Source organism: Phyllobates terribilis, unplaced genomic scaffold (assembly GCF_046119375.1).
Source record: "Phyllobates terribilis strain yellow unplaced genomic scaffold, ASM4611937v1 Scaffold_1__5_contigs__length_1240528914, whole genome shotgun sequence".
NCBI classification, from domain to species: Eukaryota; Metazoa; Chordata; class Amphibia; order Anura; family Dendrobatidae; genus Phyllobates; species Phyllobates terribilis.
This window is the reverse complement of record NW_027362761.1, coordinates 758,900,102-758,925,387: the sequence shown is the minus strand read 5'-3', so window position 1 is coordinate 758,925,387 and position 25,286 is coordinate 758,900,102. Positions and strand designations below refer to the sequence as shown.

The following is a 25,286-nucleotide window of genomic DNA, read 5'->3' as shown; positions in this document are numbered from 1 at the left end:
TGTCAAAGAGTGATCAGCTTAACAGCAATTACTGTACTTGCAAAGTCAATATTTGCCCAGAAAATGAACTTTAACCCTCAAAACACATTTCAACATCATTGCAGTCCTGCCTTAAAAGGAGCAGCTAACATCGTTTTAGTGATTGATCCATTAACACAGGTGTGGGTGATGATGAGGACAGGGCTGGCGATCAATCAGTCATGATTAAGTAAGAATGACATCACTGGACACTTTAAAAGGAGGCTGGTTCTTGGTATCATTGTTTCTCTTCAGTTAACCATGGTTATCTCTAAAGAAACGCGTGCAGCCATCATAGCACTGCACAAAAATGGCCTAACAGGGAAGAGTATCGCAGCTACAAAGATTGCACCTCAGTCAACAATCTATCGCATCATCAAGAACTTCAAGGAGAGAGCTTCCATTGTTGTCAAAAAGGCTCCAGGGCGCCCAAGAAAGACCAGCAAGCGCCAGGACCATATCTTAAAACTGTTTCAGCTGCGGGATCGGACTACCAGCAGTGCCGAGCTTGCTCAGGAATGGCAGCAGGCTGGTGTGAGTGCTTCTGCACGCACTGTGAGGCGGAGACTCTTTGAGCAAGGGCTGGTTTCAAGGAGGGCAGAAAAGAAGCCACTTCTCTCCAGAAAAAACATCAGGGACCGACTGATATTCTGCAAAAGGTACAGGGAGTGGACTGCTGAGGACAGGGGCAAAGTCATTTTCTCTGATGAATCCCCTTTTCGAGTGTTTGGGACATCTGGAAAACAGCTTATTCGGAGAAGAAGAGGTGAGCGCTACCACCAGTCTTGTCTCATGCCAACTGTAAAGCATCCTGAAACCATTCATGTGTGGGGTTGCTTCTCAGCCAAGGGAATCGGCTCACTCACAGTCTTGCCTAAAACACAGCCATGAATAAAGAATGATACCAGAATGTCCTCCAAGAGCAACTTCTCCCAACCGTACAAGAGCAGTTTGGCGCCCAACAATGCCATTTCCAGCATGATGGAGCACCTTGCCATAAAGCAAAGGTGATAACTAAATGGCTCATGGAACAAAACATAGAGATCTTGGGTCCATGGCCTGGAAACTCCCCAGATCTTAATCCCATTGAGAACTTGTGGTCAATCATCAAGAGATGGGTGGACAAACAAAAACCAACAAATTCTGGCAAAATGCAAGCATTGATTATTCAAGAATGGACTGCTATCAGTCAGGATTTGGTCCAAAAGTTGATTGAGAGCATGCCAGGGAGAATTACAGAGGTCTTGAAGAAGAAGGGGCAACACTGCAAATATTGACTTGCTGCATTAACTCGTTCTAACTGTCAATATAACCTATTGGTACTCATAATATGATTGCAATTATATTTCTGTATGTGATATAAACATCAGACAAACACTAATAAAAACCAGAGGCCAGCAGATCATGTGAAAATATAATTTTGGTGTCATTCTCAAAACTTTTGGCCATGACTGTATATTGTGCATCTACAGTATTTGACAATACATCTAATAATATCTACCCTTAGCTTTCCAATATTTTTCATCCTTGGGATGCTCAATCAATATAAAAGATGTTCTACTGTCCATTAATAATACTGACTTAAGAAACATATTTCCAACTGTTGAAATTTTTTTTAACAAGGAAGACATAGAGGATCATTATATACAGCAGGATTCTTGTAAGTACTTGCCAGATATCTGGCTCCTTTGGGCAGAGACAGACTGCCGTATTTCTCGTGCGAGGATCGCATCGTAAACCTTGTACTGGCCGGCACCTCTCCTGACCTGAGCTTGACAGCTGCATAGAAATAAATCATGCTGTCATGTTCAGCTCAGGAAAGGTGTCGGGCCAGTCCGCTCAGCGCGATGCAATCCTCGCATGAGTTATACAGCAGTCTGTCTCTGCCCTTAAAGAGTATGTGGCACCAAAATGCTTTTTTTTCTATGCACTTGTATAATCATCTGATATGATGTCCATATGCAATAATAGGGCATATATACAGAGGTTGTCTTTATGAGACAATCCTTTTAAAGGGAATTTGTCACCAGGTTTTTGCTACCTAATCTGAGAGCAGCATAATGTAGGGGCAGAGACCCTGATTCCAGTCACTTACTTGGCTTCATGCTGTCATTTTGATAAAATCCCTGTATTCTCCGCTGCAAATCTATCAGTTTGTTGAATGCTGAAATCTGTATAACCCCATCTGATTGGCAGCTTTCTGTGTACACTGTGCATAGGCAGAAAGCTGCCAATTGGTGGTAGGGGTGGGGTCACACAGAGCATGTTGACTAGGAGGCATGAGGCAGCTAGTCCTCTAATGATTATCTCCTGCTGATACAACACTGATTTTACTGAAACAACAATACCCCACAGCCTAGTACATGATACATCACTGGAATCAGGGTCTCTACCCCTATATCATGCTGCTGTTATATTACATATCCAAAACCAACCTGCTGACAGATTCTCTTAATTATACGATGGAGTGTACCTTTTGTGACTTTAATTCCTCAGTTATTGCTTGTATTTGTAGATTTGGATTGCTTATCTTTTCATGGGAAATGTTCTCATTATTGGACGGGGGGCATCCGTTTTGTTTCCTTGCTCTCCGAGCAAAGTTCAGTGATGGAGACATTCTTCCATATTGTTTTGCGCTTGCTTCTACTGAAAAAAAAAAAAAAACATAAGAGATTACATTAACCCTGTGTGAGGCAGTAACTGGGATCGTATACGTGGGACGTTATATATGCCCCAGAATGTGTACAGAGACCTATTAAATCCATTGGAGTGCATTGCAGTCACAAACTCACCTGTGGCTGCAATGCAGGAATGAAGGTGAGCAGTGACCTGGTCAGACTACCTGGCTAAGGCAGATTAAGTAAAACCCGGCAGGGCCTTCATTTCTTGGGGGAGGCTACAGGAAGGCAGTGGGGCGGCCTCCTCCCTCCAACCCGGGTTTTCCAGTGGCTCTTGCCACAGGTCCTTTAAAACTTCTGCACTAAGGATTAGTGTTGTTCTATGTTGGAACCTGCTGGGAGCACAGCAGGGAAGCTCAGCAGGATTGAGGGAGGCTGAACCCACGCCTGGGAAGGCTCTGCACCTGTCAGGCTCTGAGCGGCCCGGCGCGGCCGTTGCCCATGGCAACCGTTGTTTAAGGACTCGTGTTAACCTGGCGGCGAACCGGAGGACTTTTCTGTTTACCCGTGAGTTGCTGAATAAAGCTGTTTATGTTGGACTTACTTGGGTCACTGCCTCAGTTACTGCACGGTGTGAACACCGCTGCCTTACAGCTTGGTGGAGAATGCGGGCATAATGACTGAGGCATACCCCACCGGCAGCTGCATGACCACAATCCGGCCGGCCACCTTTCAGCCCCACCCCGTGTACAAAATGGAGGAGCTGTTAACCCCTTAAGCCCCGAGGGTGGTTTGCACGTTAATGACCAGGCCAATTTTTACAATTCTGACCACTGTCACTTTATGAGGTAATAACTCTGGAACGCTTCAACGGATCCCCCTGATTCTGAGACTGTTTTTTCGTGACATATTGTACTTCATGATTGTGGTAAAATTTCTTTGATATCACTTGCGTTTATTTGTGAAAAAAATGGAAATTTGGCGAAAATTTAGAAAATTTAGCAATTTTCAAAATTTTAATTTTATTCCCTTAAATCAGAGAGATATGTCACACAAAAGAGTTAATAAATAACATTTCCCACATATCTACTTTACATCAGCACAATTTTGGAACCAAAATTTTTTTTTGTTAGGGAGCTATAAGGGTTAAAAGTTGACCAGCGATTTCTCATTTTTTCCAACAAAATTTACAAAACCATTTTTTTAGGGACCACATCATATTTGAAGTCACTTTGAGAGGTCTTTATGACAGAAAATACCCAAAAGTGACACCATTCTAAAAACTGCACCCTCAAGGTGCTCAAAACCACATTCAAGAACTTTATTAACCCTTCAGGTGCTTCACAGGAATTTTTTGAATGTGGAAGAAAAAAATGAACATTTAACTTTTTTCACAAAATTGTTACTTTAGACCCAATTTTTTTTATTTTCACAGGGGTAACAAGAAAAAATGGACCCCAAAATTTGTTGTGCAATTTCCCCTGGGCACGCAGATACCCAATATGTGGGGAAAAAACACTGTTTGGCTCGGAAGGGAAGGAGCGCCATTTGACTTTTTGATTGTAAAATTTGCTTGAATAATTAGCGGACACCATGTTGTGTTTGGAGAGCCCCTGTGTGCCCAAACATTGGTGCTCCCCCACAAGTGACCCCATTTTGGAAACTAGACCCCCCAAGGCACCTCTCTAGATGCATAGTGAGCACTTGGAATCCCCAGGTGCTTCACAAATTGATTCCTAAAAATTTAAAAAGTGAAAAAAAAAAACCTTTTTCATTTTTATGAATCAATTTGTGAAGCACCTGGGGGTTCCAAGTGCTCACTATGCATCTAGATAGGTGCCTTGGGGGGTCTAGTTTCCAAAATGGGGTCACTTGTGGGGAAGCTCCAATGTTTGGGCACGCAGTAGCTCTCCAAACGCAACATGGCGTCCGCTAACAATTTGAGCCGATTTTCCATTCAATTTGTTAGCGGACACCATGTCGCGTTTGGAGAGCCCGTGATGTGCCTAAACAGTGGAGCTCCCCCACAAGTGACCCCATTTTGGAAACTATACCCCTCAAGGATTTTATTAAGGTGTATAGTGAACATTTTGAACCCAGAGGTACGACACAGAATTTGTTTACATTAGGTCATCATATTGAATAAGTTGTCATTAGTCTTGAGTGCAAGTGCTCACTACTTGAGTTTGCATCGGGTACTCAGGTATGCACCATGTACAGCGTGTGCTCGAGTGACATGCTCGAGTCCCTGCTCCGCATGTTTCACGGTTATTAGACACCCAAAAAAAAACATGCGGGGATCGCTCGTGCATGGCAGGCAATCCCCGTAAAGTTTTTTTGGCCGTGAAGCATATGGGGCAGAGACTCGAGCATGTCACTCAAATACCCACGATACTCAATGCATACCAGAGCACCCGATGCAAACTCAAGTAGCGAGCACTTGCGCTCAACACTAGTCGCCATATCGTCATCTTTTTTTCTTACTTTTGAAAAAAATCCCAACCCCATCACAACCCTAACCCCAACCCTAACCCTAACCCCAACCCCAGCCCTAACCCTAGCACAACCCTAACCCTAGCACAACCCTAACCCTAGCACAACCCTAATCCTAGCACAACCCTAACCCCAAACCCAGCCCTAACCCTAGCCCAATCCTAACCCAAGAGTTTATTTTTGACGCCGTTCCTCGTGCGGTATAAGTGATTAGACGACTTTATTCTTCGGGTCGGTGTGATTACAACAATACCAGAATCATATGGGGTTTTTATGACTGACAGCTGTCACACACTAAAAGACGCATTGTTTGTAAAATCTAGTTTTTGCATCGCCATATTTTGAAAGCTATAATTTTTCCGTATTTTGGCAGACAGTCATTTGACGGCTTTTTTTTTGCGGGATGAGTTGACGTTATTGGTGCCATTTTCAGGCACGTGACATTTTTTGATCGCTTTCTATTCCGATTTTTGGGAGGCAGAATAAACAAAAACCAACAATTCAGGAATTGTTTTTTTTGTTTTTTTTTATTCTGTTCCGCGTGTGGTAAAATTGATAAGGCAGCTTTATTCTTTGGGTCAGTACGTTTACAGCGGTACCACATTTATATCGTTTTTCTATGTTTTGCACTTTTACATAATAAAAGTAATTTTATAGAAAAAAATATTTTTTAGCATAGCTTTATTCTGAGAGCTATAACTTTTTTATTTTTCGGCTGATGGAGCAGTATGTTGGCTTGTGTTTTGCGGGACGATATGACGTTTTCAGCGGTACCATTTTTATTTATATTTGTCTTTTTGATCGCGTGTTATTCCATTTTTTGTTTGGCGGTATGGTGAGAAAGCATTGTTTTTTGCTTCGTTTTTTTTTTTTTACCGTGTTCACTGAAGGGGTTAACTAGTGGGACAGTTTTATAGGTCAGGTTGTTCCGGACGCGGCGATACAAAATATGTGTACTTTTATTATTTTTTTTTTATAATAATATTTATTGATGGGTACATTATATTTTTATTTTTGGTGGATTATTTTTTTTTTTTTTTTTTTTTGCAAATTTTTTTTTTTTTTTTTTCACTTTCTGAAAGTTTATATACTTTATTACTTTGTCCCACTCTGGGACTTTCACTTTTTTTTCTCTGATCGCCTGCATGGCACAGGAATGCAGCACCATCCCTGTGCCATGCAGGCTGTCAGTGCTGGACTGGGAGAAGATTGTTTGGAGATGCACTGCGCATGTCCAAACAATCTTTCTGCTGTCTGGTGACCCGGATGTTGTCATGATGACATCCGGTCGTCATGGCAACACCCGGGAAGCCTTTGCAGACAGCGCTGGAAGCCGGAAGAGGAGATGAGTATCTGCGATCACCTCCCCTTGCCCCCGCAATGCTGCGATCGACTTCGATCGCAGCATCGCGGGGGTTAATGTGCTGGGAGCGGTGCAGGACCGCTCCCTGCACATAGTATCGGGTGTCAGCTGACACCCGGCGGCGATCGCGCCCGCACAGCCTGTGTGCGCACGCGATCGCCATGACGTACTAATACGGGTCTGGCTCTTAAGTCCCAGGGCACAGACGCGTATTAGTACGTCAGATGTTGTTAAGGGGTTAAAGCAGCTGGTACTTACCCAGCAGCAGCAGCTGCAGTCTCAGCGACAACAGCAGGAGCAGCACCAGAGTCTCCAACGGCAACAGCAGGAGCAGCACCAGATTCTCCAACGGCAACAGCAGGAGCGGGAACAGCAGCATAATCAGCAGCAGCAGCTACTGTACCAGCAGCAGCAAAAAACAAATGAACTGTTGCTGCAACAGATTGCTGCGCAGCGGGAGACGCCGACAGCACCAGCCTCAGAACGTCGCGAGGCTCGGGACCAGGTTCACTCAGCATTGAGGAAGATAGGACCGGAGGACGATATGGAAGCCTTCCTCACCATTTATGAGCACACAGCAGAGAGGGAAAACCTACCGGCTGGTCAGTGGGCAGAAGTGGTGGCTCCGATTCTGGTCGGCGATACCCAAAAGGCCTACTTCGATCTCATTCGGGAGTATGCCCAGGACTACCAGAGGCTCAAAGGTGAGATCCTTGCCCAACTGGGGGTCAATACATACAGTACAGACCAAAAGTTTGGACACACCTTCTCATTTAAAGATTTTTCTGTATTTTCATGACTTTGAAAATTGTACATTCACACTGAAGGCATCAAAACTATGAATTAACACATGTGGAATTATATACTTAACAAAAAAGTGTGAAACAACTGAAAATATGTCTTATATTCTAGGTTCTTCAAAGTAGCCACCTTTTGCTTTGATGACTGCTTTGCACACTCTTGGCATTCTCTTGATGAGCTTCAAGAGGTAGTCACCGGAAATGGTTTTCACTTCACAGGTGTGCCCTGTCAGGTTTAATAAGTGGGATTTCTTGCCTTATAAATGGGGTTGAGACCATCAGTTGTGTTGTGCAGAAGTCTGGTGGATACACAGCTGATAGTCCTACTGAATAGACTGTTAGCTGCTTTTTTCTTGCCATAATACAAATTCTAAGTAAAGAAAAACGAGTGGCCATCATTACTTTAAGAAATGAAGGTCAGTCAGTCAGAAAAATTGGGAAAACTTTGAAAGTGTCCCCAAGCGCAGTTGCAAAAACCATCAAGCGCTACAAAGAAACTGGCTCACATGAGGACCTCCCCAGGAAAGGAGGACCAAGAGTCACCTCTACTTCTGAGGATAAGTTTATCCGAGTCACCAGCCTCAGAAATCGCAGGTTAACAGAAGCTCAGATTAGAGACCAGGTCAATGCCACACAGAGTTCTAGCAGCAGACACATCTCTACAACAACTGTTAAGAGGAGACTTTGTGCAGCAGGCCTTCATGGTAAAATAGCTGCTAGGAAACCACTGCTAAGGACAGGCAACAAGCAAAAGAGACTTGTTTGGGCTAAAGAACACAAGGAATGGACATTAGACCAGTGGAAATCTGTGCTTGAGTCTGATGAGTCCAAATTTGAGATCTTTGGTTCCAACCACTGTGTCTTTGTACAACGCAGAAAAGGTGAACGGATGGACTTTACATGCCTAGTTCCCACCGTGAAGCATGGAGGAGGAGGTGTGATGGTGTGGGGGTGCTTTGCTGGTGACACTGTTGGGGATTTATTCAAAATTGAAGGCATACTGAACCAGCATGGCTACCACAGCATCTTGCAGCGACATGCTATTACATCCAATTTGCGTTTAGTTGGACCATAATTTATTTTTCAACAGGACAATGACCCCAAACACACCTCCAGGCTGTGTAAGGGATATTTGACCAAGAAGGAGAGTAATGGGGTGCTACGCCAGATGAGCTGGCCTCCATAGTCACCAGACCTGAACCCAATTGAGATGGTTTGGGGTGAGCTGGACCGCAGAGTGAAGGCAAAAGGGCCAATAAGTGCTAAGCATCTCTGGGAACTCCTTCAAGATTGTTGGAAGACCATTTCCGGTGACTACCTCTTGAAGCTCATCAAGAGAATGCCAAGAGTGTGCAAAGCAGTCATCAAAGCAAAAGGTGACTACTTTGAAGAACTTAGAATATAAGACATATTTTCAGTCGTTTCACACTTTTTTGTTAAGTATATAATTCCACATGTGTTAATTCATAGTTTTGATGCCTTCAGTGTGAATGTACAATTTTCATAGTCATGAAAATACAGAAAAATCTTTAAATGAGAAGGTGTGTCCAAACTTTTGGTCTGTACTGTACGTGAGGGCTCAGCGTGTATTTTCATGGGCCTATGTGGAGACCCGACCCCCCCGGTCTCAGGCTTATGACCTCCTGCAGCTGGTAAAGAGGTGGCTCCAGCCTGAGACTTTGTCTCCAGCCCAGATGGTGGAGAGGGTGGTGGTTGACCGGCTGGTGAGGACTCTGCCAGCCGCTATTCAACATTGGGTGGGGCAAAGGAACTCTGGCACACTCGACCATGTGGTCAGCCTGATCGAGCGCTACTCGGCCACTCAGGACTTTATCCGGGACTCTGCCCCCTCGCCGCTGTCACACATGTTATGCACACGCCCGGACTGACTGGCGTGTGCGTGGTTAGTGATCCCACTGTGCCATGAACCGGAGAGTGCCTGGAGGGGCGTAACTAAGTATCAACCTGATCCGACCCAGGTCGCACGACGGCTACGACGCCGTGCACCAGGGAGGAACCGAGCAGAGGGACCAGGTGCCACTCCAGGTCAGACCCCGGACATGGCTGTTGACCCACACCGGGGAATACAGGAACAGGCAGGTTAGAGCACAGGCTGGGTAGGGTTCAATACAGACTGGGAGACGGGTTCAGAGCCGCAGATTCGGTAATCAAGCAGAGTAAAGCGAAACCGCAGGTGCGGTGGACAAGGCTGAGCAAAGCGAAACCGCAGGTGCGGTGGACAAGGCTGAGCAGAGCGAAACCGCAGGTGCGGTGGACAAGGCTGAGCGGAGCGAAACCGCAGCTGCGGTGGACAGGGCTGAGCAGAGCGAAACCGCAGCTGCGGTGGACAGGGCTGAGCAGAGCGAAACCGCAGCTGCGGTGGACAGGGCTGAGCAGAGCGAAACCGCAGCTGCGGTGGACAGGGCTGAGCAGAGCGAAACCGCAGCTGCGGTGGACAGGGCTGAGCAGAGCGAAACCGCAGCTGCGGTGGACAAGGCTGAGCAGAGTGAAACCGCAGATGCGGTGGACAATGCTGAGCAGAGTGAAACCGCAGATGCGGTGGACAAGGCTGAGCAGAGCGAAACCGCAGATGCGGTGGACAAGGCTGAGCAGAACGAAACCGCAGATGCGGTGGACAAGGCTGAGCAGAGCGAAACCGCAGGTGCGGCGGACAAGGCAGAGCGGGCAGGAACCGCCAGAGCGGTAAGTAAGGCAGAGCAGAGATAAACCGCCGAGGCGGTAAGCAAGGCAGAGCAAGGGGGAAACCGCCAAAGCGGTGAACAAGGACAGAGCAGAGGGGACCGGGCTCTGTTCACACGGAACAGATTGGAAAGGAAAGGCAGAACCAGATACACACAAGGTACTTGCAAAGAAGTAGCGAGTGGACTCCAAACTCACAAACGGAAGTACAGTGACAACGTGTAGGAGTTAGGTGCAGGTTCAGACTCTGCAGAAAAAGGAAAGGTACAGACATAAAGAAAAACAGGTAACAGGCTAGGAGAGTGTTCAGACAGGAACTGAGTGTTAAGACAGGAACTGACACTGCAGCGAGATACAGGAGTGAGTCTGGGTATGCGGCCCCCAGAATGGCGGACAAACAGGCTGGAAGACACAGATAACAGGTCTAGGTATGCGGCCCCCAGAAGGCAGGACGAAAAGGCTAGGAACGTGTTCAGACAGGCCTGGGAATACAGCCTCCAGGAAGGCGGACAGGCAAGAAAAACAGAACAGGACCTGGCACATCAAAGGCAAGAAGCCCTCTGAAGATAATAGTTGCTCAGGCACCAGCTTCAAGGTGGAGCTGGTTTAAATATCAAGTGACAGACAGCAATAGGCTGGGGACGCATTAGGGGTGTGCCCACAGCAGCTACAAGAAACAGGAAGTAACCGGGCCGCCGCCCTAAGCAGTCAGAACAGAGACAAACAGACAGCATGAATAGAAGCTAGGCTAGCAGACTGAACTGAAGATCAAGTTTGCGATCTTGCATAGTGGGAGATGGTGCACCATGCACGCCCGCCACCAGGTATGTTACAACGCCGATCCCTGCCAATCCAGGAACTGGGAAAGGGGTCGCGTCCCTCTGCTCAGGACAGTCAGCACCGTACCCGTGCTGAAGGGGTACCCCAGAATGAGAGTGGCAGGAGACCGGTTCCCTCACAAACAGTCATAGGACCTAACAGTAACTCCACCATTAGGTGCTGGCGGTGTCAGGGGTCGGGACATGTGGTTGCTAACTGCCCCCTGACTACGGAACCCACGGCCTGCGGGTTTATCCACCGGGTCTCAATGTACGCCCACACTGTTTGCACTGCGAGTGCCGACCCCCCGGACAGTGAACCCCAACTGTGCCAGGTACTGGTTAATGGGTACCCCACGGAGGCCCTCCTAGATTCGGGGAGCCTAGTGACTTTGGTACATGGGTCGCTGGTGGCAAGAGACAACCCCCAGTGGATGGACAGTCGGGGTTGTGTGTATCCATGGGGACCTCCGAGAGTACCCAACCGCGGAGGTAGTTTTGTCCATGCCATGACGAGACATAAAACATGTGGTGGGGGTGGAAAAAACTCTTCCCTAAGGGACTGTGTTGGGAAGAGACTTGCCCCTGTTCTGGACTCTGTGGAAAAACAAAACTCTCCCCCGGTAAAATGTATTACAGGCGCTGTACCCGACGAACCCGAGTAAGGAGTACCTGCCGTAGGGGTGTCCAACCTATGGACAGAGTGTGACCCCGATAGGTTTCCCCTAGAGGTGTTGGCAGGAGAGGTCGAGGAGACCCCATCGATCCCCGAGCTGGAAGTGTCCCGGGGCACGTTTGGGACAGCTCAGCTACAGGATCCCACTCTGACTCGGGCACAGGAAAGGGTGTTAGAGGTAAATGGCGTAGCTCAACAGCCCAGTGCAGATACTGTATTTCCACGCATGGTAGTCAACGATGAGTTGCTTTGTAGGGTAGACAAAATCAGGGACGAGGTCGTGGAACAGTTAATGGTACCTCAGTCGTACCGTCGGGCGGTTCTGGAGTTGGCACACACACACCTGCTGGATGGACACTTAGCAGCGGTTCTTTTGGCCAGGGATTTACGCGGAGGTCCAAAAGTACTGCGAATCCTGCCCCGAATGTCAGTTGACCACACCCATTGCAAGTTTCCATAGTCCATTGGTACCCCTGCCAGTGATAGAGGTACCTTTTGAACGGATTGCAATGGACTTGGTAGGGCCCATTGTAAAATCCGCTCATGGCCACCAACATATACTAGTGGTCGTCGACTATGCCACCCAGTACCCGGAGGCTATACCGCTACGCCACACCTCGGCAAAACTGATTGCATGGGAGCTGTTTGCCATGTTCTGTCGCCTTGGACTACCTAAGGAGATCCTGACGGATCAGGGGACCCCTTTTGTGTCCAAAGTAACAAGGGAACTGTGCAAACTGCTAAAAATTAAACAATTGCGCACATCGGCGTACCACCCTCAAACCGACGGGCTAGTAGAACGGTTCAATAAAACCCTCAAGCCCATGTTAAAAAAGGTGGTTTCTAAGGACGGAAGTAATTGGGACATGTTGCTACCCTATTTGATGTTCGCCGTCCGTGACGTATCCCAGGCTGCCACAGGGTTCTCTCCCTTTGAGTTATTGTACGGCAGACACCCTAGGGGTCTGTTGGACGTAGCCAAAGAGACGTGGGAACAAGAGCCAACTCCACATAGGAGTATAATTGAACAAGTGGCTAGTATGCAGGACCGGATCGCGGCGGTCATGCCCATCGTGAAAGAACATCTGTTAGATGCCCAGGCAGCCCAGAGGCGCACATATAATAAAAGAGCCAGAGTCAGGTCTTTTAATAAGGGCGATCGGGTGTTAGTACTGGTACCCACAGCCGAGAGTAAGCTCATGGCCAAGTGGCAAGGGCCATATGAGGTTCGAGAAAAGGTGGGGGAGGTAAATTACCGGGTGTATCAGCCCGGAAGGAGGAAACCTGAGCAGTTTTATCATGTAAACCTGCTAAAACCTTGGTGAGATCGAGACTGTTTAGTTACAGACGTCACTCCGGGCATATCACCAGAGAGTTCTCTACCTTCAGCCAGGGATGCGTCCTTGGGAGAGGGCAGGATAAGTGATGCTCTCACTAAACAGCAGCGACGGGAGGCTCGCTCACTGGTGCAGCAGAATACCGACGTGTTCTCGGAGCTACCGGGTAGGACTACAGTTCTCCAACATCACATTGTCACCGAACCTGGGGTAAGGGTGCGAATGAGACTGTACCGGGTACCCGAAACCCGGACGCAAGCCATCACGGCTGAGGTAAAACAGATGCTCCAGTTAGGCGTCATCGAGGAATCACGGAGTGAGTGGGCTAGCCCCATCGTACTGATTCCGAAACCAGACAGATCGTTACGCTTCTGTAACTATTTCCGAAAACTAAATGAAGTGTCGAAGTTTGACCTTTATCCAATGCCCAGGGTGGATGAGCTGATTGAGAGACTGGGGCAGGCCCAGTACTTTACCACGCTCGATCTCACCAAGGGTTACTGGCAGGTACCTCTCACGAAATCGGCGAAGGAAAAGACCGCCTTCATAACTGAGGGTCTATATCACTATGTGGTCTTACCTTTTGGGTTACATGGGGCCCCGGCTACATTTCAGAGGTTGATGGACATAGTGCTCAAGCCTCATCAGGAGTACGTGTCCGCGTATCTAGATGATATTATCATCTTTAGCACCGACTGGCATACGCATCTATCCCAGGTACAAGCATTGCTGGATTCTCTCAGAGCCGCGGGGTTAACGGCAAACCCCAAAAAATGTGCGATAGGGCTAGAGGGGTATGTGATTGGCCGAGGAGTTATCAAGCCCCAAATCAATAAAGTTGAGGCCATAAAAACTTGGCCTAAACCGTCAAGTACAAAGCAGGTGAGGGCGTTCCTTGGCAACCTTGGGTATTACCGCTAGTTTATACCTAATTTTGCTGGGAGAACGGCGGTCCTGACTGATCTCTTGAAAGGAAGAAAATCGGTAATGGTTTGGTGGAATCCTCAGGCAGAAGAAGCCTTTCAGTCCATGAAGTTGGCAGTGTGGACAGCCGGTCCTCATCAGCCCCAACATCAAAGAAACCTTCATTGTACAGACAAATGCCTCGGAGGTAGGCCTAGGGGCGGTATTGTCACAAAAAGTGAATGGTGAAGAGCACCCAGTCACCTATTGAGTAGAAAACTTGTCCCGGCAGAGAAAAATTATAGCATGGTAGAGAAAGAGTGTTTGGCTATTAAGTGGGCCTTGGAATCGCTACGTTATTATTTACTCGGTCGTCAGTTTCGCTTGGTGACGGACCACTCACCCTTGGTATGGATGAGAAATGCCAAGGAGAGGAATGAGCGAGTCACCAGGTGGTTCCTGTCACTGCAAAATTTCAGTTTCTCTGTAGAACATCGCCCTGGGAAGTCGCAGGCAAACGCGGATGCCCTGTCCTGGGCACCCTGTATGGTGTCAAATGTTCAACCCCACAAGTTTGAACAGAGGGGGGATATGTGAGGCAGTGACCGGGATCGTATACAAGGGACGTTATATATCCCCCAGAATGTGCACAGAGACCTATTAAATCCATTGGAGTGCATTGCAGTCACAAACTCACAAGCGGGTGCAATGCAGGAATGAAAGTGAGCAGTGACCTGGTCAGGCTATCCGGCTAAGGGAGATTTAGTAAAACCCGGCAGGGCCTTCATTTCTTGGGGGAGGCTACAGGAAGGCAGTGGGGCGTCCTGCTCCCTCCAACCCGGGTTTTCCAGTGGCTCTTGCCACAGGTCCTTTAAAAACCCTGCACTAAGGATTAGTGTTGTTCTATGTTGGAACCTGCTAGGAGGATAGGAGGAAAGCTCAGCAGGATTGAGTGTGGCTGAACCCATGCTTGGGAAGGCTCTGCACCAGTCAGGCTCTGAGCGGCCCGGCGCGGCCGTTGCCCATGGCAACTGTTGTTTAAGGACTCGTGTTAACCCGGCTGCGAACCGGAGGACTTTTCTGTTTACCCGTGAGTTGCTGAATAAAGCTGTTTATGTTGGACTTGCTTGGGTCACTACCTCAGTTACTGCACGGTGCGAACACCGCTGCCTTACACCTGCCAAAGACATATCCAAGGTAAGTCATGGCAAATATTACTGGAATAACTGAGCACCTTTGACTTTGTAAGTAAAAGCAATTTGTTTTTATGAGACAATTTTACAATTGTGCACTTTGTCATGCATTGCTTTGGACAACACTGAGCAAGGTTCAATGACATATGCTGTTTGAACAGCCTCGCAATGTGTGTTCTTACTGAGAACCATTAGATTGGTAGGAAGACTTCAGGCAAGACACCACAGAAAAATTATATCTACAGGTTTTCTTAGTGCGCACCTGTCAGCAGGATTGTGCTCCGTAAACTACATACACTGTCAGGTGGGCGACATTACACTGATTAAAATGATACCTTGGTTGATGAAATCTGTCCTGTGGTTCTTGTGCAATTTTTACTTTCAGTTTGGAGATAATGATATGCTCGTGCTTTGGAGCGGCCTGTGGGGGGCGCTCTATCTAGTGCTCTGCTTACATATTCATCTGTATGCTCTTATGACAGCTCACTGTGCCTTCAATTACCTGCCTCCAATTTTACCTATCCCTGCACTACTAGATGCATTATGTAAAATAGGAGGCAGGTCTGTGCACATGTCAGCGTGTTTCCACTGACCGTGTGTCTGTGGGCAAAACACATTGACATGTCTGTTTTTACCCACTAAACGGGCGGAAATACGTCCCACACTGATGACATCCATGTGAAACATACCGGCGCTTGGGAATCCATGCGACTGATCACACCGAGGAGCCAGGGAGAATGACACGCTGCAGAGAGCGGGCCGTTCGAGCGAATCATTCTCCTCGGCGTGATCGATCTCATGGATTACAGCAGGGGACACTTAGGACAGGTGAGAATAATGATTTTTTATTTTATTCTTACAGTTGGACACTGCGGGAGCAGAATACTACTCTCATCGTGGTTCCCTGCTAGTGCTGATCGCAGCGCCAGCAGGGAACAATGATGACGGCGCTTGGGAACATCGCTAACTGTACGCTGATTCCCAAGCGCCGGTACGTGTGCTCCTGATGCGGCACACGGGTGGCACACAGTTGTCACATGTGTGCCATACCTGTGCACACGGACAAGGATATTTCCGGTACTGTTTTTTCCAGTACCGGAAATATCAGGACGTGTGAAAGAGCCCTGAGTGATTTTTACTCTGTGCCTTGTATTTTGCTCATTAATCCAATGCTGCCTGAAATTGGACCTCGTTCTAACCATCCGTCTGTTTAATCCCTTTGCTCTGATTCGCTATCCTTCTGGTATTTTGACCTTGGACCATAACCTGACTATGCTTTTGTCTCTTCCATCTGTTTATGACGTATCTTCCTGGCTTTTGACCTTGAACTCCTCCAGAGTCTCACAGACTCTTACGTTGTCTGTGAGAAGTGATTCACCATCACACTCAGCCAATAATGTAACTATTGCAAAAACGTTGGCCATGTTCTGGTGGCGATCTCCTTAGAAACAAACCACTATGTGAAATAAATGCTTTCAGAGCAGGAGAATCATAGCAGTTAAAAAATAAATAAAACAAGCAAACTTCTTAATTTTAATACTTTTTAACTAACTAAAACAATTTAATAACATGCAAATGTCTCTTTATGGTAGCATTCATGCAGACTGGTGCTTTACAAGCCACTCTTGATCCAAGGTGCGCAAGAGTAAAATGCGCCAAATTCATTAAGAGGCACACACCCTTTAATGATTTTGGTGCATATTTTAGCTGCTTGTGTCATGGATTGGAGTAAATTTCTGCTATAATTTACTCCACTTTTGTGGTGTAAATTATAATGAAATTGTTTAGCTGTGCTAGGCCATGCCCTTCTACTAAGCCGCAAGCACTTTTCAAAAAATTGGTGGACCTGGCTTAAAAATGCTAAAAGTAGCAACATTTTTGCAGTTACATATGGTGTAAAAAATTAAATTTTTCTACGCCAATTTTCTGGCAAAATAGGATTGATAAATCAGCCACATAGTGCTATAAATGTTAAAAAAGTTTAAGAAAACAAGATTGTGGGGGAAAAAATAGTTAAAAAAAATATCATATAAAAAGTCATGTCTATGGAAACATTAGTTTTTTCAAACATATCTGTTATTGTATTGCAAAGTATTAAATATATATTTTTTTACTTTAAAACCATAGCTTATTAGCAGTAAACTGTATCAAATCATCTGTCAGCAAGATTTACCTCCAAAATCCCCATCCAGTCTGTATCAGCATCTAAAGTGTCCCAGCAATTTTGCAAAAAAATTGTTTAATAATGCTGTATTATATGTAAAGGACACCTGATGAAGATAGTTTGGCTATCGAAACGCATTGTGGAGAGGGCGTATTAAATGTTTTTTAGCCCTAAATACTGTCTCTCAGTGATCAATTCAGCGCTCCATAGACCGCTTTTTCTTTTTTCCACCAAATCCAAAATATGTAATAAAAGTAAATCTTTACATTACAGTGATCCCTCACTTATTACTGGTATTACGTTCTAAACCTCCCCGCGATAGGTGAAAATCCACAAAGTAGGAACCTTACATTTATTTTAGTATTTATATATATTTTAAGGCTTCATAAACCCTTCCCACACACATAAACCATTCCCAGTCCCTTATCAATTGTTCCAAGTCCCTTACTAACCTTTTATAAACACTACTTATGTTCTTAAACATATTCTATAGTCTCAAACAGTACCATAAAATCCCGCATTATAGTGAAAAATCCGCGATAAATAAATGACATATAATACCGCAATACAGTGAGGCCACAATAAGTGAACCGTGATATAGAGAGGGACTACTGTATATGTAACATCAAAAATTGTGCTAATATTTTATTACATCAATGTTTTCGTCCAGGTACTGGCATTATGTTCACAGAATCTACAGTGGGAGAAGGATGGTTTTAGTAAACAGCTGTACTCCTGCTACAACAGCCGAGATCAGAGAGAATTCGGATCCAGGCAGGTACTCTTGTGATCACCAGCCTCAGTAAGGTCACAAGGACTGGCATCACTACACGGATAGCATAAGACTATACTGCATATATAGATTAGTTCCTTTACAGAATAAAAAAAGAAAACAAGTTAAAGGCAACCTTTCAGTTGATTTATGCTGTCCAATCATGAATCCGAGACCACCTCCATCATTACATATACAGTACAGACCAAAAGTTTGGACACACCTTCCCATTTAAAGATTTTTCTGTATTTTCATGACTATGAAAATTGTACATTCACACTGAAGGCATCAAAACTATGAATTAACACATGTGGAATTATATACTTAACAAAAAAGTGTGAAACAACTGAAAATATGTCTTATATTCTAGGTTCTTCAAAGTAGCCAACTTTTGCTTTGATGACTGCTTTACACACTCTTGGCATTCTCTTGATGAGCTTCAAGAGGTAGTCACCGGAAATGGTCTTCCAACAATCTTGAAGGAGTTCCCAGAGATGCTTAGCACTTGTTGGCCCTTTTGCCTTCACTCTGCGGTCCAGCTCACCCCAAACCATCTTGATTGGGTTCAGGTCTGGTGACTGTGGAGGCCAGGTCATCTGGCGTAGCACCCCATCACTCTCCTACTTGGTCAACTATCCCTTACACAGCCTGGAGGTGTGTTTGTGGTCATTGTCCTGTTGAAAAATAAATGATGACCAACTAAAAGCAAACCGGATGGAATAGAATGCCGCTGCAAGATGCTGTGGTAGCCATGCTGGTTCAGTATGCCTTCAATTTTGAATAAATCCCCAACAGTGTCACCAGCAAAGCACCCCCACACCATCACACCTCCTACTCCATGTTTCACGGTGGGAACCAGGCATGTAGAGTCCATCCGTTCACCTTTTCTGCGTCGCACAAAGACACGGTGGTTGGAAAAGATCTCAAATTTGGACTCCTCAGACCAAAGCACAGGTTTCCACTGGTCTAATGCCCATTCTTTGTGTTCTTTAGCCCAAACAAGTCTCTTCTGCTTGTTGCCTGTCATTAGCAGTGGTTTCCTAGCAGCTATTTTACCATGAAGGCCTGCTGCACAAAGTCTCCTCTTAACAGTTGTTGTAGAGATGTGTCTGCTGCTAGAACTCTGTGTGGCATTGACCTGGTCTCTAATCTGAGCTGCTGTTAACCTGCGATTTCTGAGGCTGGTGACTTGGATAAACTTATCCTCAGAAGCAGAGGTGACTCTTGGTCTTCCTTTCCTGGGGCGGTCCTCATGTGAGCCAGTTTCTTTGTAGTGCTTGATGGTTTTTGCAGCTGCAGTTGGGGACACTTTCAAAGTTTTCCCAATTTTTCTGACTGACTGACCTTCATTTCTTAAAGTAATGATGGCCACTTATTTTTCTTAGCTGCTTTTTTCTTGCCATAATACAAATTCTAACAGTCTATTCAGTAGGACTATCAGCTGTGTATCCACCAGACTTCGGCACAACACAACTGATGGTCCCAACCCTATTTATAAGGCAAGAAATCCCACTTATTAAACCTGACAGGGCACACCTGTGAAGTGAAAACCATTTCCGGTGACTACCTCTTGAAGCTCATCAAGAGAATGCCAAGAGTGTGCAAAGCAGTCATCAAAGCAAAAGGTGGCTACTTTCAAGAACTTAGAATATAAGACATATTTTCAGTTGTTTCACACTTTTTTGTTAAGTATATAATTCCACATGTGTTAATTCATAGTTTTGATGCCTTCAGTGTGAATGTACAATTTTCATAGTCATGAAAAATCTTTAAATGAGAAGGTGTGTCCAAACTTTTGGTCTGTACTGTATCTTCCGGTGAAACGCTGCAGTATTTCAGAGGAAGTTATGCTTTGAGCAGGACAAAGAAGACTGAGATGACTAATCACCAAGGCGAGTCCCACTGAACAGGTCTCTCATCATACATATATTGGCCATGATTCATCAAAAAGTTTTTGCCAGAATGCTAATAGAAAACTATTACAAAATATTTGCAATTTTGCCATTCTTACGCCATTCCTGGCCAGCTCTCTAGCTCTGGCAACTTTAAAAAGAGGGCGAGCTTAATGGGAAAGGGGCATAAGGAGAGCATGGCCAGAAAATTCAACATGATTTACACCACAAAAGTAGAATGAATATAAGAGAAACGTAAGCCAGTTCCTGACTGTAGTACACTTTTTGAGGAAGCTGAAAAATGCATCGAATTCATTAAAAGACACGCTGTTTAACAAACTATATTGTGTCTCACATACAGTGGTGTGAAAAAGTGTTTGCGCTCTCCCTGATTTCTTATTATTTTGCATGTTTGTCACACTTAAATGTTTCAGATCACAAAACTAATTTAAATATTTGACAAACATGACACAAGTAAACACAAAATACAGTTTTTAAATGAAGGTTTTTATTATTAAGGGAAAAGGAAATCCACAGGGCCGTGTGTGAAAAAGTGATTGCCCCCCTCCCACTTAAAACACAAGTTAACTGTGGTTTATCACATCTTTGGGAAGCTGAATTAAATTTCCCTAGCCACACACAGGCCTGATTACTGCCACACCTGTTCTCAATCAATAAGTCACTTAAATAGGACCTGCCTGACAAAGTGAAGTAGACCAAAAGATTATCAAAAGCTACACATCATGCTGCAGTCCAAAGAAATTCAAGAACAAATGAGAAACAAAGTATTTGACTTCTATCAGTCTGGAAAAGGTTATAAAACCATTTCTAAATGGATGGGCATTGTGGAATCATTTCCATCTGTATGCCCTAGGCACCCTATTCCGACACTGATCTTGCTGTTTGGGGAGATGTGGGGGCTTTATACTGTGAAGGGGGCATCTAACTGTGTGTTGGAAGGTGGGTACATAGGCTGAATAACAGGAGGAATATGATTTTCTGCTGTTTATAAACTATATTAAAACCAGTAGATTACATGGTATTGATTAGCTGCTACCGATAAGAATACATGTTACAATAAGCCCTACCATAATATGCAGTAGCAGCTAGTCAACATGGAAGAAGGAGAAGAAGTTAATAATACTAATATTGAGGAAAATTAATTTCAACCTATTGGCTCAGAGACCGGCAAATCCTCGCAGCGCACAGTGCGTGCGCCAGGAGGATTCATAAGTCTGCAGTCACACAAAGTCGATTTGGAACAGACACCCCCTTTGAATGTATTTACATCGGGGTAAGTAACTGCTGATCAGTGGGGGTGCTAGGTCTTGGACTCCCCACTGATCTGTTACTCATGAACTATCCTGTACATAGTTTATCAAATATCTTTACCTGGACAACACCTTCAATTGTTGTCTTCAAGGCTGCTGTTGGTTATCACTTTAAACAGAGTATATAAATCGAAAATGACCTATTGCTTAAATCACGGTTTTTGATTATATGTATTTTAGAAAAAAGTCAATGTGTTTTTTTTCCTAACACGATCTTTATTAAAAAAAATAAATAAATAAAAATTGCTAATTCTGCAATCTTCACACTGGACACTGGGGCACTTATAGCCTCATACTTCTATCAGGAAGAGTTTACAGCTAGGTTCCTTATCAGAGGCAGGATTACAATTACAGGTAACACCTCTATACACGGCTAATAATACAGGATCGACCAATCACAACAGGTAATATTACAGCTGACCCTGCTACCCATCCTTTCACAATGACCTTAACACAAGATAGGATTGAGAAATGTACATGTGTTATTTCCTGAAACAGTAGTCTAAAAAAAGCGCCAGTGGCCAGTGTGAAAATTGTGAGATTTCTTTAATTTTAATATAGAGTTAAAAAACTGCCAAAAATGTTTAAAAAATACATTTAACACAAAACCCTGATTTGAACAATAGGTCATTTTCTGGTGAAATATTCCCTTTAACTCAGATGACTAAGTGACGCAGTTACCTCCAGGTCATTGCTCTGGGTAGAGTAGTAGGGTCATCTGGTTCAACTTTGAGAAACTTTACAGGTCTGTGATACAGTAAACTGGTGTAGTTGTTTATAATGGGTCTTCATGAAACATGACATGGTAAATGTAAAAAAGGACCTAAAGCAATGTAAGACAGAAAGATACCTTCTGCTGATTGTTCGGCTTCTTCAAAATGAAAAATACTCCGGCTTGTTGACTGAGGAGGCTTTGAAGCACAGATATTACGAACAGTGTTCCTGCAGAAAGAAACAAAGAAATACATTTATGACAAAATTCACAGAAAGGCAATTGTAATCTTTTCCAGAGACAATCATAGCAATTGTAAAACTATTAATTGAATAAGGAATACTAGTAATTAGTTATAGAGCCATAAAACTATGTAAGAACTATTTTGTCATGAATTTATTTCATATTTGTCCTATAATATTTTTAAAGGGAATCTGTCACCAGGTTTTTGTTAACTCATCTGACAGAAGCACCATGAAGGAAAAGACACCTTGATTCCAGCAGTGTATAACTTAGTTTACTGGGTGCAGCAGTTGTGACACCATCAGAGTTCTCTGTGTACACTGTATATTGACAATGAGCTGCCTATCACAGGAGAAGGCCGAACACCTTGGCACAGCAGCTAGTCACAGCAATGATAATGTCCTAGTGATAAAACCTTAATTATAAGTAAACAACAGCACACAAGCCTGATAAGTGACATATCTTTGAATTCAGTGTCTTAACCCCTACCTCATGCGTGTTAAAGCATGAATAAATCCCTAGATAGAAACCTTTTCAGAAAAAAAGCACATTTCCAATTCCCATAACTTTTTCATAAAAAAATGCTTAGAGAGCGACTTGCTCCATTACATTTAAGCAATCCAGGACTTTTTATACTGTACAGATGAGCTCAAAAGCTTACATACCCCAGCATAATTTTTCCTTTCTTGGCCTTGTTTCAGAGAATATGAATGATAACAAAAAACCTTTTTCTCCACTCATAGTTATTGGTTGGGTGAAGCCATTTATTATCAAACTACTGTGTTTTCTCTTTTTAAATCTTAATGGCAACCAAAAGCATCCAAATGACCCTGATCAAAAGTTCACATACCCTGGTGCTTTTGGCCTGATAACAAGCACAGAATTTGACACAAATGGGTTTGAATGGCTACTAAAGGTAACATCCTCACCTGTGACCTGTTTGCTTGTAATCAGTGTGTGTGCATAAAAGCTGAGTGAGTTTCTGGGATCCAGACAGACTCTTGCATATTTCATCCAGCCACTGGCGTTTCTGGATTGTGAGTCCCAGGGGAACCAAAAGAATTGTCAACGGATCTACGGGAAAAGGTAGTTGAACTGTATAACACAGGAAAGGGATACAAAAAAATATCCAAGGAATTGATAATGCCAGTCAGCAGCGTTCAAACTATGATTAACAAATGGATAATCAGGGGCTCTGTAAAAACCAAACCACTGTCAGGTAGACCAACAAAAATTTCGGCCACAACTGCCAGGAAAACTGTTCGGGATGCAAAGAAAAACCCACAAATAACACCAGCTGAAATTCAGGACTCTCTGAAAACTAGGGGTGCGACTGTTTCAAGATGCACAATAAGGAGGCACTTGAAGAAAAATGGGCTGCATGGTCGAGTTGCCAGAAGAAAGCCATTACTGCGCAAATGCCACAAAGTTTCTTGCCTACAATACGCCAAACCGCACAGAGACAAGCCTCAAAACTTCTGGAACAAGGTAATTTGGAGTGATGAAACCAAAATTTAACTTTTTGGCCACAACCATAAACGTTACATATGGTGAGAGGTCAACAAGGCATATGATGAAAGGAACACCATTCCTACAGTAAAGCATGGAGTTGGATCGCTGATGCTTTGGGGATGTGTGAGCTACAAAGGCACAGGAAACTAGGTAAAAGTTGAATGAAAGATGAATGCAGGATGTTATCAGCAAATACTGGAGGCAAATTTGCATTCATCAGCCCGGAAGCTGCGCATGGGACGTACTTGGACGTTCAAACATGGCAACGATTCAAAACACAAGGCCAAGTCGACCAGTCATTGGCTACAGCAGAACAAAGTGAAGGTTCTGGCGTGGCCATCTAAGTCTCCTGCCACTCTGGGGAGATCTCAAGCGCGCAGTTCATGCTAGATAGCCCAGGAACTTACAGGAACTGGAGGCTTTTTGCCAAGAAGAATGGGCAGCTTTACCATCTGAGAAATTAAAAAACCTCATCCACAACTACGACAAAAGACTTCAAGCTGTCATTGATGTAAGAGGGGGCAATACACGGTATTAAGAACTGGGGTATGTGAACTTTTGATCAGGGTCATTTGGATGTTTTTGGTTGTCAATGTGATTTAAAAGTGAAAACACAGTAGTTTGACAATAAATGGCTTCACCCAACCAATAACCATGAGTGGAGAAATTTTTTTTTGTTATCTTCATATACTCTGAAATAAGGCCAAGAAAGGAAAAATTCTTCTGGGGTATGTAGACCTTTGAGCACAACTGTGTGTAATATAGTTTATATATATATATATATATATACCGTATATTCCGGCGTATAAGACGACCTGGTGTATAAGACGACCCCCCTACTTTCCTGTTAAAATATAGAGTTTAGGATATATTCACCGTATAAGACTACCCCTTTTCCAACGCATACCAAACACCGGTAAAAATTAAAAAAAAACAGATTTGAATTTAACATGGTCCTTTTTTAATTTAAATTCTTATGACATGCAGGTATATAGCAGGAAAACTGTGACTCATAAACATATTAAAATAGGGGGGACCCCACGTCATTTTTTGGGGGGGTCCCCCATTCTAATAGCTAGTAAAGGCTAGGTATTCAGCTGGGGGCTGATATTAGTAGCCTGGGAAGCTCCGTGGGTATTACCCCCTTCCCAGACTTCAAACATCTGCCCCAGCCGTCTGCTTAACCTCCGCTAGAGACTATAATGATGGTGGATCCCACGCCAATTTTCTTTTTAAAAAATCCTTTATTTTAACACTAAATGACAATTGAGGGGTTAATAAAGATGCAGTCCCTAAATTATTATTAATTTTGTAATTAATTTTTCCCAAAAATGTTGACGTGGGCTTCGCCATATTTTTGTGTCCAGCCAGGTACAGCAGGCAGGAACGGGCTGCCCCCAACCACCAGCTGCCTATTTGTACCTGGCCGGACACAACAATATAGGGAAGCCCTTTTTTTTTTAATTATTTCATGAAATAATTTTAAAAAAAAAGACGTGGGGCTTTGCCCTATTTTTGTGTCCAGCCAGGTACAACTAGGCAGCTGGGGGCTGGAATCTGCAGCGCAGGGAGACCCAAGCTTTCTGGGCCACCCCCGCTGCAAATTGCAGTCCGCAGCCACCCCGGAAAATGGCGCGTTCATAGAAGCGCCATCTTCTGGCGCTGTACCCAACTCATCCAGGGCCCTGGTGCGGTGGCTCACTGGGTAATAAAGGGGTTAGGGCCAGCTTGGCATTATCAG

General features: G+C 44.6%; 1 protein-coding gene across 4 annotated transcripts in view; it reads right to left on the bottom strand.

The window, feature by feature from the left end:
- The window catches only part of TBC1D2 (TBC1 domain family member 2), a 105,071-nt gene that overhangs the window by 31,149 nt on the left and 48,636 nt on the right, over positions 1–25,286 (bottom strand). For all 4 annotated transcript variants that reach the window (XM_073636920.1, XM_073636921.1, XM_073636923.1 and 1 more), the window contains 2 exons: positions 21,929–22,020; positions 2,492–2,664 (listed from right to left, as the gene is read on the bottom strand). In XM_073636920.1, coding sequence (XP_073493021.1) covers positions 2,492–2,664; positions 21,929–22,020 — 265 coding nt within the window. The remainder of the gene's footprint in view (positions 1–2,491; positions 2,665–21,928; positions 22,021–25,286) is intronic.